The 14,309-nt window shown below is 64.1% G+C and overlaps 1 protein-coding gene across 2 annotated transcripts in view; it reads right to left on the reverse strand.

Annotated features, from left to right (window-relative positions):
* TAFA5 (TAFA chemokine like family member 5) overlaps positions 1–12,792 on the reverse strand; it is a 154,686-nt gene extending 141,894 nt beyond the window's left edge. For both annotated transcript variants that reach the window (XM_038550201.1, XM_038550198.1), the window contains exon 1: positions 12,603–12,792. In XM_038550201.1, coding sequence (XP_038406129.1) covers positions 12,603–12,714 — 112 coding nt within the window. In that variant the 5' untranslated portion in view covers positions 12,715–12,792. The remainder of the gene's footprint in view (positions 1–12,602) is intronic.
* Positions 12,793–14,309: the final 1,517 nt, after the last annotated feature.

Consider the following 14,309-nt stretch of genomic DNA (forward strand, 5'->3'; position numbering starts at 1 on the left):
ACAGGGACCTGCTGGGACCCCACCTCCCTGTGACCTCATCACTCAGGTGTGAACAGGACAGGTGAGCTTACTGCTAAGGCTTTAAGGTAGAAGGGACCAGAGCTAGCTGTAAAACACTCACCCAGAGCGCAGGGCCCCGGGCAGGGGTCTGGACTCCAAGCGACCTCGGTCCCAGCCGTGTCATCCTGGGGCTCATAGTCTGATGGGGGAGGCAGGCGCCCGGAAAAGGGGCCCTGGCAGCCGAGGAGCTCGTGCAGGAGCCCAGGAGCAACGGGAGGTGAGCCCCAGCTGTGCTCCTGGTGATGGGACGAGGTCCCCGCTCACGCCAGGAGCAGGTGCCGGTGTCCCCTCCGCCCCCCGCCCCTGGCAGCGGGGGAAGCCAGGCGGGCACCCGGGGCTAATCCATCTTCCCGCTGCTGGGGGCCGCACGACGGGGCTCCTAACGTGGTCTGAGAACACCGAGCCCCCTCCTCCCTCCATCCATTTTTTTTCAAAAATTCTGACTCAATTTTAACCTGGAAACGGCAAAGATGGCATCTGGGGGGCATCTCCCCACTTGTCAAGACCCAGTTGTCACAGAAGCACCCAGCCCCTCTCGCGGAGCCGTCTGGTACGTCAGGTCTGTCTCCCGTGACCAGGCTGGGGACCGACCCACCGGAACAAGGCTCCAGGTTGGAGCCCTTGGCGACCGTCCCCTCCCCAGGCCCAGGATGGTCAGGGGACTCCGCGGACGGCCAAGGGAAGGATGGACGCGCTCCAGGGGCCCAGCGTGCTTCTCGCTCTGCTGGCAGAGCCATGGCCGGATGCCCAGAACCCCAGAGTCAGAAGCACAGGCTCGGGGTTCCAGTCGGCTCCGATGCCACCTGCCAGGGGGCCCGGGCGTGTCCCGTACCTTCCCTGAGCCCCATTTACCCCGAAGAACAGAAGCATCCACCTCGGACGACGGTCACGAGGACCCCGGGGAAATCGGGCACGGGGTGCGCCGGGCTTGCTGCACACGACCCATGAGGCCGGTGGCCGAGCGGCACGGAGACTCCAGAGCGAGCCTTCCCGACCGTGGCCCACAGGGACCTGGGAGCCTGCTCGGCCGAGCCTGGTGCCAGGGCTCCCAGAACCCTGACGTGGTGGCCACATGTGCTCCTTCCTGCCTCAGATCCAGCCTCTGCCCCCAAAGCCCTGAGTGTAGGAACTGCCAGGAATTTGAGAAGGATGAGGGTGTCAATGGAGACCCCGGAACAGGCGAGAGCCCTGCGTGCAAAGGGCACATGAGGAGTCCCGGAGGGGCAGGCTCTGGGGCGACGGGTCTCAGCCTGGGCTGCTACTGGAACCCAAATACATGCAGTTGACAAGGACCCCCGTGGGCTTGGGATGTGATGTCTCCTCCTGCGCTTAGTCCTTAGTGGATCAAAAGTTGCTAAAAGCCCTGCCACCAGGCAGGTAGCCACACCTGCTACAGCTACTCTTCCGAGTCAGGGTCTGACAGGGTGCGACCCCACCTCCACACTAGCCCCCGAGCAGCCAAACCAGCATCCACTGGCACTGACACTGGCAGTCAATCCAGAGGAGCGCTCTCTGACTCGCAGTGGGAGAGAGCAGGGCGACGGAGAAACCTTGGTCCGCAGCTCCTCCAGGGTCACGGCCCAGCGTCGGCACAAACCCACGGGGCGCGGACTCAGGAGGCCCAGAGGCACTGCTTTCCCAAGGGCTTAAATCTCCTCCCGAGTGGAGATGCCATGCAGGAGGGAGGCACGGTCCCGCTGCGCCTCGCCAACGCTCGGGAACTGTCAGGCCTTGGGTAGGGCCACCAGGAACCCTCCCTGGACTCCCAGGTCGGCCCTGGAACCTTGCACCACGCGTCGTCCCCTGAGCCACAGGGAGAACCGGCTGCGCCAGCAGCCTCCACCCCCCCCCCCACCGGTGGGAATCTGACCCGCGGAGGCCGTGGTTACGCGAAGTGCAGAGCTGCATCCTGCCTGCTGTGTGGACAGAGGTCTCTGGGCATCCGCAGCCCCCTCCTAGGGCCATGTCCCTGGCGCCGTGTTTTCAGGCCGCTGATGGCACCCTGGTTCTCCAGGTGACCCTCCTAGGGCCGCTGGGAGCTCCATACCGTGAGGGGTCCTGGCAACCCGGAGCACTCCTACAGCCAGCAGAGCCCCCCGAAAGAAGCCAGCGAAGAAGGAAACGCAGCGAGCACTCAGGAGCACAAGGAGACCCCGCATGGCCGGCGAGCTTCAGCCACCGCCACGCAGCAGCGAGGAACATAAATTAGCATCAATTAATTAACGCGAGTCCTATACACCCCGTTAATGGTACCAGCTCTATCTGGGGACGTGCTATCAGGTAACAGATACTACAGCAGAAAAATCATTCAAAAATAGAGCCAAAGTGCTTTTTTGAAAGAGAGGCCACTCGTGTCGAGTCCGCCGGCATTTCAGATAGCTTCCGAGGCCTTAGCGTTCTCACTGGGGAAAAAAAAGAATCATCCTATGAGAGCGCTTCCCAGAACCGCTCAGCCCCCTGCCAGTGGAACCCCAAAGCTTCAAGGTCCGGGAGTGCTTCACACCAACCGTCCTCGACATTTAATGAAACCAATCAAATCAGATGCTGAGAAATCAGATGCTGAGAAGGCAGCAAGTGCATTTCTCCGGCCCCCTCTCCCGGCTGGCTGTGGACGGGAGACTGTGGACCCCGGCACACGGGGGGGCCAAGCCACAAAGGCCCCTCCATCGCCACGACCTCCAGCGGGCTTTCAGGCCGGCGCGCGATCTCAGACATTCACCGGCACAGCGGCTCCCGAGCCCTCATGCAAACCCTCGGAGGAGAGGGAATGAGAGGTCAGCCCTCCCCGCCGCCAGAGCCCCCGTGCTGGCGGGGACTAGGTGGGCTCGGTGGGGGCGGGGTGTCCCTAAGGGTTCAGAGGCCTGGCTACCTGCCGCCCATCCCTGCAGCCACGCTCAGAAACCCCCGCTGCAGCCATCGGCTCCTGAGGTGCTGAGCTCGGGCCCTGCGCACTCAGGGGGGGGGGGGGGGCGGCGGACGTGCCCTCACCCGCTTCTGGGGGGCCGGCGGTGCTGCTTCCAAGGCTGAGCGCACAGGCCTGGGGCCCAGGGCGGGAGCCGAGAGAAGGCGGGCCTTGGTCTCCCTCCTGCTCGGGCCTGGAGCTCCAAGGCAGGGAAAGGAGCCCCCCCACCCCAGGCTCCCCTGCTCTGTCCGGGGTCCCGCTGCCCTGTCCAGGGCCCGGGGACAGCACCCCCCGTGGGCAGTCGGGTCTGCTGGCCACTGGTTGGGTGTGGCAGGGCCGTGAGGCCTCCCAGGTCAGCAGCCAGCATTTACCCGCACCCCCAGTGTGAGAACGGCTTCGGCCTTGCTCCAGCAGAGCCCCTGTGCCTGCACAGCTGACCCCGAGAAGGCCTGCCCCACAACCTTCCTGCCGCCTCCTGCACCCCAGGATGATCCGCTCAGAGGCCAACACAGGAGGTCAGCAGAGCCCAGTCCTCCCCTCTCCCCGGGGACCTCAGGCACCCCCTCCCACCTGGACCCCCAAGCCTGGACCCCAGGGCATTCAGGAGGCAAGCAGAGGCACCAGAGCCCTCCTCGTTCTAGCAGCTTCTCCAGAGCACATCCCGCTGCAGGAGCCAGTATCAGGGGCGGTGGACTGAGCACAAGCGTAGAAAGTGCGCTCGGGACCAGACCGCAGGGTGAAGGGGCCTGGGGTCTGCTCAGTGGGGCAGGAGCCAGGCTGGGCACACAGGGCCAAGCCTGGTCCACAGCGCTGCACCTGCCGGGAGGGTGAGCCGGGTCCTGGGGGGCAGGAGGGGCTCAGCAGGAGGAAGGCGAGCAGCCCAGGCAGGGAGCTGCAGACTCACAAGCCGCTGGTGTGAGGGAGCGGCGGCCAGGCTCGCGGGGGCTGGGACACCCGGCCGGTGGGTGCAAGGCTGGGGTGCGGCCCAGGGGAGCTGGCAGGGCAGGTGGGGACCAAGTGCCTAGGAGGGCCGCCGGGCTGGGCTGGAGTCGGGGAGCCCTAGGCGGAGGCCAGGGGGTCAGAGAGACAGGGCCCCCTAGGGCAGGAGCCTCTGGCTGCCAGTGGGGACACGATGGGGAGTCAGACCTTCCGGGCTGTGCCTCTCCCAGGACCCCAAGCATGTGCCCCCATTTCTCCTCCTCATTTGCTCCTCTCAGGGCGAAGAGACACCCGCCCAGCACCAGCCACCCGTGGGCAGTACGGCAGGGCCCAGCTGCACCCCCAGGCTCCCCCGGCCCTCGCAAGAAGGCAGGGTGGCTGCAGTGGGGGGCGCTCTGTGATACAGAGGGGTGTCGCAAGACAGGGACCAGAGGAAGGTGGGAGCCAGTCCCCCAGCGTTACTATGCGCTACATCCCCGATGACTCACTTCTCAATTAGCCACCTCGTTATGGGAAGAGCCTGTCATGCCTGCTACGTGTCAAGGAATGTTTTGACAAGGTTTACTCTCCAAGTCAGCCAGGGCGGAAATGGGCACAGCGCTTGTGCCGCGGGCTCCGCTAGGCGTGGGGGGCCCTCGATGTGCAGGGAGCGCTCTCTGCAGCAGGGGACCCAGGGGACCCACCCCTTGTTTGAAAGCACACCAGGGCTGTTTGTCCAGCGGTGTTCCTACTTCATTATGTGAACTACAAGTGAAATCCCACTGGTCCTTCAGCCCACGGAGCTGAGGCAGAAAGCAAACAACAGTCCCCGGGATGCGGGGGCCGGGGGCGCCCCGGGGGCTGCTCTGCAATCTGTGGCCTCCACGTGGGACTCTGCAGAGGACATGGAACCCCTGCAGGCCCGGGGTCTCAGCTCCGTTCTTCTTGCTATAAAACCTCAGCACCATCAGCTTGGGGAGGGAAACGGAGACCCCGAAAGGGAAGCTGCAGGATGTGTCTGTGTTGCTTGTAGACACGTATGCACACACACATACATGTGCGTAGAAACACAGACACGGCACGGAGGGATGGGGTGGGGCAGAGGCCTCCCGTCACGCCATCTCCCTCTCCTCGTCGGCAAAGGATGCTGATGGGCCACACCTGTGGATGCCATCTCCATGGCTGGGAAAATCTTCAGGAAGAGTCAACCTTAACCATTCCCTGTCTTACCAAATCGGGGGTCTCCCAGGATGGCCGACGGGGCAGGGTGCCAGCCACAGGTTCAGCTCAGCACACGTCTGAGGGTGACAGTGACACGTGATGTGCACACCGGGTCTGGGGGCTGCAGGGAGGCCCATGCAGGGGTGTGCGCGTGTGTTTGCAGGAGTGCTGTCTGACGCACCAGAACGTGCATCTTTGCGGGGCAGCACCCACAGAGACAGCAGCACCCTCGTGCATGTGAGCTAAGTGACTTCTCCGTGCCCACCCGTAGACAGTGCGAGGACTAGGGAGGGACGGTTTATTTTCACCCTGAAGAGAAGGGAGGAAGAATGTCAGGAAGACGGCGCTGGAAACGCTGACGACCTGAGTCACACCAGGCATCCTGGTGGGCGGTGGGTCTGAATGCTTTGCCAGCGTGAGCCCGCTGGCCCCGGGAGCCACCCCCCCCCCAGCAGAGGGCTCACGGGCCCAGCCAAGGCCCAGCGACCAGTCAACAGAAGGGGCACGCTGGAGCCCCGCCAGCCTCCCCCACCAGGACTGAATTGAAGGCATTTCTAGGCAGCCAAAGGTCCTGCCAGCAGCAGAACTTTCTGGAGGGAAAGGCACGTATGAAATGTGTTCCACTGAGCTAGAGACAGAAATCTGTGAATCCTGTCCAAGGACTGCACCGCCCCCTCAAAAGTGGGATAATTGGGTAGGTGGGTCGACGACGAGAAGGGCGGAGGGGCTCCCTGCCACGGCAGGATCAGGAAAGTCTACAGCCTCCAAAGGGCGCTCTCACCATCGGAGACACAGCTATGTGAGAAGTTACAACGCGTGAACCCCGCGCTGGTTCCGGCTCTGGGGAGGGGAAAAACGTGCAGAGACCCCTCCTCCCGCAGCCCTCAGCCTTTCCAGAGGTCTGGGTCCAGCTGGGAAGGGCCGGCTGAGCAGAGGGGAGAAGCCAGGCGGGTCCACCTGCTAGGGGGGTGCCTGTGGCTGAGCACCGTCCACCCCCCAACCCCGCTGGCCCCTCGGCCACAGAAACAGTCATTTGCTTGTCACCCCCGCGAGCTGGGCCCCAGGGCCAGAGTCTTCCTCTATAAACCAGGGAACACCAGCATGGACAGTGAGCTGGGGAGCTAGAGCAGGAGCCCCGGCCTGCAGGGGAGGTCCAGGGATGCTGTGTTCACAGTGCTGAGGGGAGAAACCCCAAACCACAGGGACATGGGAAGGGACAGGTGCTCAGGAGCATAGGGCGGTGGGTGGTGGAGGCCCCAGGGCAGGAGCCAGGTACTGGAGGGGACGTCCCGGTCACAGGGACACTTCTGGCATCGTGCATCTTACTCAGGGATGCTTTATAAAGTACTGAACATTTTGTCAGGTTCCACAGTCTCACTCTGTCCCTCGTTTCAGTCCTTCTGATCAGTTTTAACACTTTAGAAACAGGGATTCTCAGAGTTTCAGCAGGCCCCGCTTCAGACAGCTCTCCAGCCCCGCCCCTAGCCAGCAGGCCACGCCCCCAGACTTAGGCCACGCCCAGCCCCGCAACCCCGCCCCACCCTTCGGCCACGCCCCTTGTCACTTGACCACGCCCCCAGCCTTTGACCACACCCCTAGGCACTCGACCACGCCCCCAGCCCTTCAGCTAGGCCTTCAGCCCTTTGGTCCTGCCCCCAGCCCTTAGGCCCCCAGGTCCCCAGGCCCCCAGGCTCCCAGCCCCCACCCCAGTCACAGCGCACAGTTGAGGCAGTTTGCTGGGGCATCAGGCCGCCTGTCCCCTAGTGGCCTGAGGTTGTGCCCAGAGCTCAGAGCCTAATATAGGAGGACATGAGCTTGCAGTGACAGCCAGCACCCAGATGAACACGCCCTGCGCTGGAGGGGGGAGGGGGCAGTGTGTTCCTGGGAGGCTTCCTGGAGGAAGAGGCTCTCTAACACTGGGGGACAGCCCCAGGCCCAGTCCAGGTCCCGGCTCCCCTCTGCGTTGGACAGCAGTGCAGGGTGCTACTGTTCGAGGGGACCTGGCAGCAAGCGGAACATCGCGGTGACACAGACCGGGCTGTGCAGGTGACAACGTGCGCGCACACCAGCTTCCTAAGAGGGGAGCCCCATGGTGGAGGCCTCGGCGCTGGGCTCGGCCAGGCCAGGACAGAGGGATGGACAGTCCCACCCTGACAGCAAGGTCGGCTCCAGGAGGCCTGAAGGGACCTGAGCAGGGGGGCTAGTGCTGCGTGATGGGGGGGGCGAGGGGGAGCACAGGCGGGGGTCTCAGGCGGCCAGCCTGGAGGCAGAGGCAGCAGTGCGGACAATGCAGGTGTGTCCAGGCGGGGGCACAATGGAGGGACCCCGCTGCAGACCAGGCAGGGACACAGAGGCTGTGGGATGCAAGGGGACTTGGGGCAGACCCTGGGCTGTAGCCCGCCCCCACCCCCCACCACCCGCAGGCCGCGAGCCCCCCCCACCGCCCCCGGGGCGCAAGCCCCCATCTGCCTCTCCAGCCCAGGGCCCCTAATTCCTAGTTACAGGAATCAGCTGGAGACACAGAGGCCTGGGGCCACCACCCGCCTCCTTCAACAGATGTGCAAGGTCGGCCAGGTGCCCTGGCAGGAGCCCCGGGACCAGGCCCTCCACAGCAGGAGACTGGCGGGGACAGGAGGGGAGGCGGCAGTTCTGGGGGACGAGAGCTCTCTCCCAGGGTCCCACCGGGCCCAGGTCACCGCCGGAATGGAGCTGGGCCGCCCTCCCAGAGCCGCGGGAGTCCCGTGCACCCAGTAGAGACAGCAGGGCTTGCACACTGGGTCCTGGCAGCCATTTTAATAAGTGCTCGTGACAAAGCCTCCAGAGCCCTCTACCACATCCGCCACGGTGCAGAGGACAGTCGCCCCGATCTGCTGCCAGCTGCTCGGGTTTCTGGAAAGCCCAGCCATCCAGATAGCTTGTGCTGCCTGCCCGGAGTTGCAGTCCGTGCTGCCGGGCAGGGTCTGGAAAGCTGTGGACCAGAGTATGTAAGCTGCAGCCTCCGGGAGCTGGGGACACTCCGTGGGGCTCTCAGGGACGGGGAGTGGGGGCTCAGGCACCGAGGGAGGCCCTGCAGAAGCCAGGGCACTCTGGGGTAGCCCTGGAGCCCCAAACTCCGGCTCTGAGGGTCCACGAATGGTAAGCAAAGCACCATTTAAAAAGGGACACCACTGTGTTCTGTGAGCCGCGTGGGCCGGCGTGGGCCCCAGAGCACAGCCTGTGACAGTCCCCCCAGACAGATGACAACGAGCAGGGCCACCGGCCCTCGTCCTCTCTGCAGCTCTCACTTCAGTCTCCAATCCCCGCAAAGCAGGAGACCCCGGTCCGGGTCCTCCCCGTCGATCTCCTCCCCATCTCTCGGCCGTCACCCACGGCGCTCTGGGTGACAGGTGGCATTCTGTAGAGGTCATTAACTCCAGAGCACCACATTTTAATGCAGAAACGAGCCCTTCTAAATCGGCGCAGCTGCGAAGCTATATAAAGAAATGGGGATTTTAATGTTTTGCTTTTCTTCTCTTTTCTACTGCCACATTATCATAACATTTCCCTATAATTACGCCCATAAAAGTCACCTGAAAATACTTCATGCCACAAAAGTTGATCTACACATGTCATTCCGTGGATGTCGAGTGGCGAGTCTCGAGCAGGAACTTCGAGGGTCGGATGCAGCCCGGAGGCCCGGTGCCAAGCAGACCCAGCAAGTCGACAGTGGAACGAAGGCCCCCTTTATGGGATCGGCTGTCCTCTGTCCTCAGTGACAAGAGGGATGCTGGAGACAGTCCTGGAAGGGTGTGGGCCTCCTGTCCCCAACATCGTTCCCCAGAACCCTTATCCCCCGGGGGATCTGTGCCTGGGTGGACACTTCCATGGGCAAAACCCCCTTCCCTCACTGATGCTTGGGCATCCAGCTCAACTAACAGAAATCCCACAAAACAGAGGCGACTTCTCTCTATGAAGTTGAAAGAAACCAACACCACATCCTCTCCAGCCAGAAATTCAACAGACAAAAACACACAGGAGAAAAGGGGGGGAAAAAGAAAAAAAAAGAACCCGAGATGAGAGATAAACCTATGAGTGGCATCACTTCATTAAGCCCAGTATTTTCAAATTTAGCTCTCCAAGAACTCCAGATATAAAATCTGAACAGCAGGAAAGTAGCATAGTCTAATCTCTCCTAACTATGCAATAAATTATATTTATAAAGAAAATGCAACATCCGAGAGCCCATGCTCGGTTAGTATTCTAATGGATTAAAAACAATTCAGAAGTTGTAGCTTGTCATCATTGCAGCCGAAGAGGTGAGATTTGACTCAGAGCTACAAGGCAATTTTGATGGGATTAATTGGCGAAGAAGTGCATGTCGGAAATAGTTACGTGTCAGCAATGTCGGTCGACAAGCCCCTCCCAGTGGGGACAGCACAGCGCCCTCCACCTTTTCGCCAAATACTGCACACGAGTGTCAAAGTCAAGGCGTGGTGTCCCACGACACTCCACTAGCTCATCCACCGTGTTCTCCATCCCCCGGTGGCGGGGGAGCCCCGCTGCCATAGCCAGAGAGCAAAGACGACCACGTCACCCACGACGAGCACCCCGACACCGTCACACCGGCCTGGTGGCCCCGGGGCCGGCCCGACCCCTCCCGAGAAGCACGTCCCTCTGGGCCAAGGCCTCTGCTGCAGATCCGCCGAGGGGCCGACAGCATAAGCCAGCTCTCTCTAAGCCGCAGGGAAAGAGGTTTCCCCAGACAAGATGAAGGAGTTCCAACTTCCTCCTCCAGGCTCATCATCCGCCAAACCGACGAGTCACGAAGCGCCTGCCCTGCTGTCCACGTCCCCAGACCACCGACCGCGCGCCTCAGAGAAAGCCACGGAGGACCCCCGTCCTCTTTCCGCTTTTCCTGGCAATTCTTCCCCGATGGGAGAAAAATGACAAGACTGTGTCACTATAGCAACTAACCTAATTGGTGGACTGCAGGTTTTTCTCCAGCCAGAGGATGGAGCCCATCTCCTTAAATATGAATCTCTGCCGCCTGGGCCCCCAACAGAAGAACATCCCCTAACTGAAAACCAGGCCAGGAAACCATCCAGTTTTCCTTTCGCCGCGCACCAGAAAGTGAACACCTTATGTGCTGCAGAGAAATGCTCAGATTTAATAGGGAGGATAATTGAATCCTGTATGATACTTATCAGTTTCCCTAATTAATATGATACAAATATATCTGCTCCATAACACAAAAAACATTTTGGGTAATAAAAATCCTGACTGATAACAAAAACAATTTACAAACAAGGATGCTAACTATTCTTATTCATCCCAGATATATTGGAAAGGGGAACGGAAATCATAAGAACTGTTTCATTTGCATTTTACTTGCTTTATCAATTCAAAAAAAAAAAAGAAATGTGTTTTTATTTTCCTCCAGGACTGCTGTTCCACCCTATAAATTATTATTATGTCTATTTTGTATTTTAGTAAAATGTTTTAATTTCTCCAAGTGCATTTCCGGTGAAATGGGGTGTGTCTGAAAACGCCTTATCTTATTGTCAATTATTCCATTACATGGAAATGGCAACCACCATGAAAATGTGGTTAACCCAAGCTTTCGTTATTAATGATTTCTGCTCTTCCGAATAAGACATTTTACCAAATGTCCTTGTCCTGGTGGAAGAGCTGTTTCCAGAACACCGGGGAGGCTGCTAAGGGCGGGCTGGGTGTGCGAGTGGGGATCTCAGGTTCCACGGTGTGTCTGGGCAGCTAGCAGCCGCGTGGCCGGCCGCTCTCCGACCCGGGCCTGGGGCAAGCAGCCATCCTGGGAGGGGGGTGTGAGTATGGGGATAGGGGGCAGGTGGTGGGGAGAGCCGGAGCAGGTGCTGCCGGAGCTGACCCGTAAGGAGCCGGGGGCGCGGGGCAGGGGGGTGGGGGGTGGGGGCAGTGGGGGTGAGGAGCTTGAAGCCACCGCCAAGGTGTCCTGTACTTAACCATTAGCTGTTGCTCTTTTTCTCACCTGAAAAGTGGCTTCCACTGCCCAGCTGCTGTCCTGGGTTGTCCCCTGGGCCCCCAGGACCCTGTCCCCCTGTGGGCCAGCGCTAGCCGCGCTAGCCAGGGACAGCAGCCCCCCAGGGGACAGGGGCTCAGGGAGCCACAGTCCCCTTCCCAGGCTGTACCGGGAGCCCCTCTTGCTGGGGAGAGCATTCAGGAGGCAGCCTGGGGAGTTCATCAGCCAGCAGCCCTTTGCACAGCGGCCAGGAACACCGTGCACCCTGCACCCCGCTGGAGGGCCGAGGTGGCGCGGGAGCCGGGGAGACCTGCGCGACCATGCTTCGAGCCCGGCCCAGGCCCCTCCAGCCGCCCGGGGTCGGGGGTCCCTGCTGGGCAGCTCGGGTCGCGACCCCGCTGGCGGCCTTCAGCCCTGGGCCCCCGCCCCTACCCGCGGGGGGCGCAGCCCTGCCTGCAGTGGCAGCCGCTGCACAGCCCCCCCCCCCCCCGCCCTCCATCCCCGCGGCCCCGCCGTCCCAGGACCGGCCACCGCGCCTGCCGGGTCTGCACGGGCGCCGCTCGGGCTCTGGAGGCGGCCGCGGAGGGTCCGGGGGAGCGGGAGGCCGGGCTCGGTGCTGGCGCGGCAGCCAGGCTCGGCGCTGGCCTCTTTTTTTTTTTTTTTTTTAAGAATCCATATTTTTCCATCACCTCCCGCGCCCATGGCAGCTCTCCATGACAGGTGTTCCCCAGCGCCCGTCCGCTCCTGCCGCTAGGACGGGAAGCGGCCCGAGCCCGTGCCGGCGGCCGGCCGGGACCCCAGCGCCGCGCACCCCCGGCCCCGCTCCCCGCCGCCCGGGCGCGACCCCGTGCCCCCCGCGCCCCGCGCCAGGTCCCGTCCCCGGACCCGACTCCAGGAATGCCCGCGGCGGCCGCCCCCTCCCCGGCCCCGGCCCCGGCCCCCGCCCCCGCCCCCGCCCCCGCCCCTCACTCGTCGGCTTCGGAAAGCGCCTGGCGAGTGCGCTTCCCGGGCGGCAGGGGCCCCCGCGCGCCCCAGCCCGGCCCCGGCCCCGGCCCCGGCCCCGGCCCCGGCAGCCCCCGCCGCGGACCCCGCCGCCCCCTCCGGAGCGCGCGGCTCGGCTCGGGGGCTCGGCTCGGGGGCTCGGCGCGGCGGGGCTCGGCGGGGCTCGGCGGGGCTCGGCGGGGCTCGGCTGGGCCCCGCGGGCTGGGCCGGGCGCGGCGGCGGCGGCGGCGGCGGGGCGGGCAGCTCCGGGCAGCTCCGGGCAGCTCCGGGCAGCTCCGGGCACCGCGCGCCTCCCGGGGCCTGGCGCTCGGGCCCTGCCCCGGGGCCGCGCGGGAGGCTCGCTCCCAAGTGCCGGGCGGCGGGAGCCCGGGCGGCGCCGTCCCTCCGGCCCAGCGGGAAGCGCCGGCAACTCCGCGCCCGCCGACTCCGGGGCCGCGGGGCTGGGGCGGGGGCCGGGCCGGGCCGGGGCCGGGGGCGCGCGGGGGGCCGCGGCCGCGCGGTACTCACTGCAGTAGGCGACGAGCAGGCCGGCCAGGATCATGAACGCCCAAAAAGTTGAGGACATGCTGGGCAGGGCGGTCGCATCTTGCCGGCTGCCGGTCCTGGGCGATGGCGCCATTGAAGCCGCGGCGCCCGCGCGGGGGGCAGCAGCGCGTCTCAGCAGCCGGCCCTGCCCGCGCCCCCGCGCCGGCCTCCACGTGCGGGCCCCGCGCGGCGCCATCCTCCGCCGCCGCCGCCGCCGCCGCCGCCGCGCGCCCTGGCTCCGGCCCACTGCGCGCCCGCTCCGATCCGCCCGCGCCCGCGCCCGCGCCCGCGCCCGGCGCCCGAGCCCCCGCCCGCGCCCGCGCCCCGAGCTCGGGACGCCGGCCCCGCGCTCTGGGCGTTCGCTGTGCGCCCGGCTCGCGACGCCCGGTGCGCGCACCCGAGCACGCGGGGTCCCGGCGCGGTCCCGGGACTGGCGGGGGGGCGGGGGGCGGGGAGGCGGCGGAGGGGCCGCGGAGCCCCAGCCGCGCCTCTGGATGGCGACAGAGACGGCCCGGCTCGCCCTGCCCTCGCCCTCCCCTCGCCCTGCCCTCGCCCTCGCCCTCCCCTCACCCGCCGCCCGGGCCCCCCGGGACAGGCCCGGCCGCCAGAAGTTTGCGGACTTGGGCCGCGCGCCCCGGGCCCTTCCCGCGCGGGGGCCCCGGACCGCAGGGAGTCAGCGGAGGTCAGCGCGGCCCGGCGGGGACGCACGGCCCCAGAGCGCCCTCCTGCTCCTTCCTCCGTGTGGCCTCCGCCTGCCCACCGCCCTGGGCCTTGGGAAAGGGTCCCCCTGCCTGTGTCCCCAACCCCCGCCCCCCCGGAGCGCGGTGAGCGGGGTGCGGGGTGCCCGGGGCGCGTGCGGAACCAGCCTCCGCAGAGCCCTCCAGGCCCTACACGCGGGAGGGGAGTGGAGCCAGTACCCCGTGGGGGCAGATTCCCCAGCCCCACTCCACCCTCTGGCGTCCCCTCAGCAAGACAAGCTCCCAAGACCAGATGCTCACCAGATGGCCCTGCCACCCAGGGAGGCTGTGGCCCCCGCGGACCGGGCCACACTGCCCACCCCAAACCCCGGCTTCCTGCGGGTCGGTGGACGTTCTAATATGAGCTCATCCTGCCAGATTCAGAGGATCTACTGATCCTGCACGGGGAGGGGGCGCGCCCGGGACCCCATGAGGTCTGAGGTCTTCTTGGAACTGGAGGCTCTTTCCCAGGAGCCACTAGAGGGCCTGAAGCAAAGATGGTCACAGCATCACCCCTTCACCTCAGGTCCCGGCCGGCTGGGTCTGTAAGGAGACCACAGAGCCTGTGATCACCGCCGCTCAGAACCTGCTGTGGGCGCCAGGGACCCGCACACACCGTACACACATGCACCGCACACACAACACACATGCATCATACACACACACCCGACACACACTACATATGTGCATTGTACATACACGCACCATATACACACGCTCCACACACAATACACTATGTGTTTGTACCATACACATACCATACACACAGGCCATACACACGCATGTGCCACACATGTGCACCATCCACATCTGTGCACTATGAACACACAACACATGTGCACCACACACACAATACACACATGACACATATGTATACATACACTCGTGCACACGTGATACCGACACAGCACACACACATCCTTTCTCTCCCTGGTACACACACGCACACCGC

This window comes from Canis lupus, chromosome 10 (genome assembly GCF_011100685.1).
Source record: "Canis lupus familiaris isolate Mischka breed German Shepherd chromosome 10, alternate assembly UU_Cfam_GSD_1.0, whole genome shotgun sequence".
NCBI classification, from domain to species: Eukaryota; Metazoa; Chordata; class Mammalia; order Carnivora; family Canidae; genus Canis; species Canis lupus.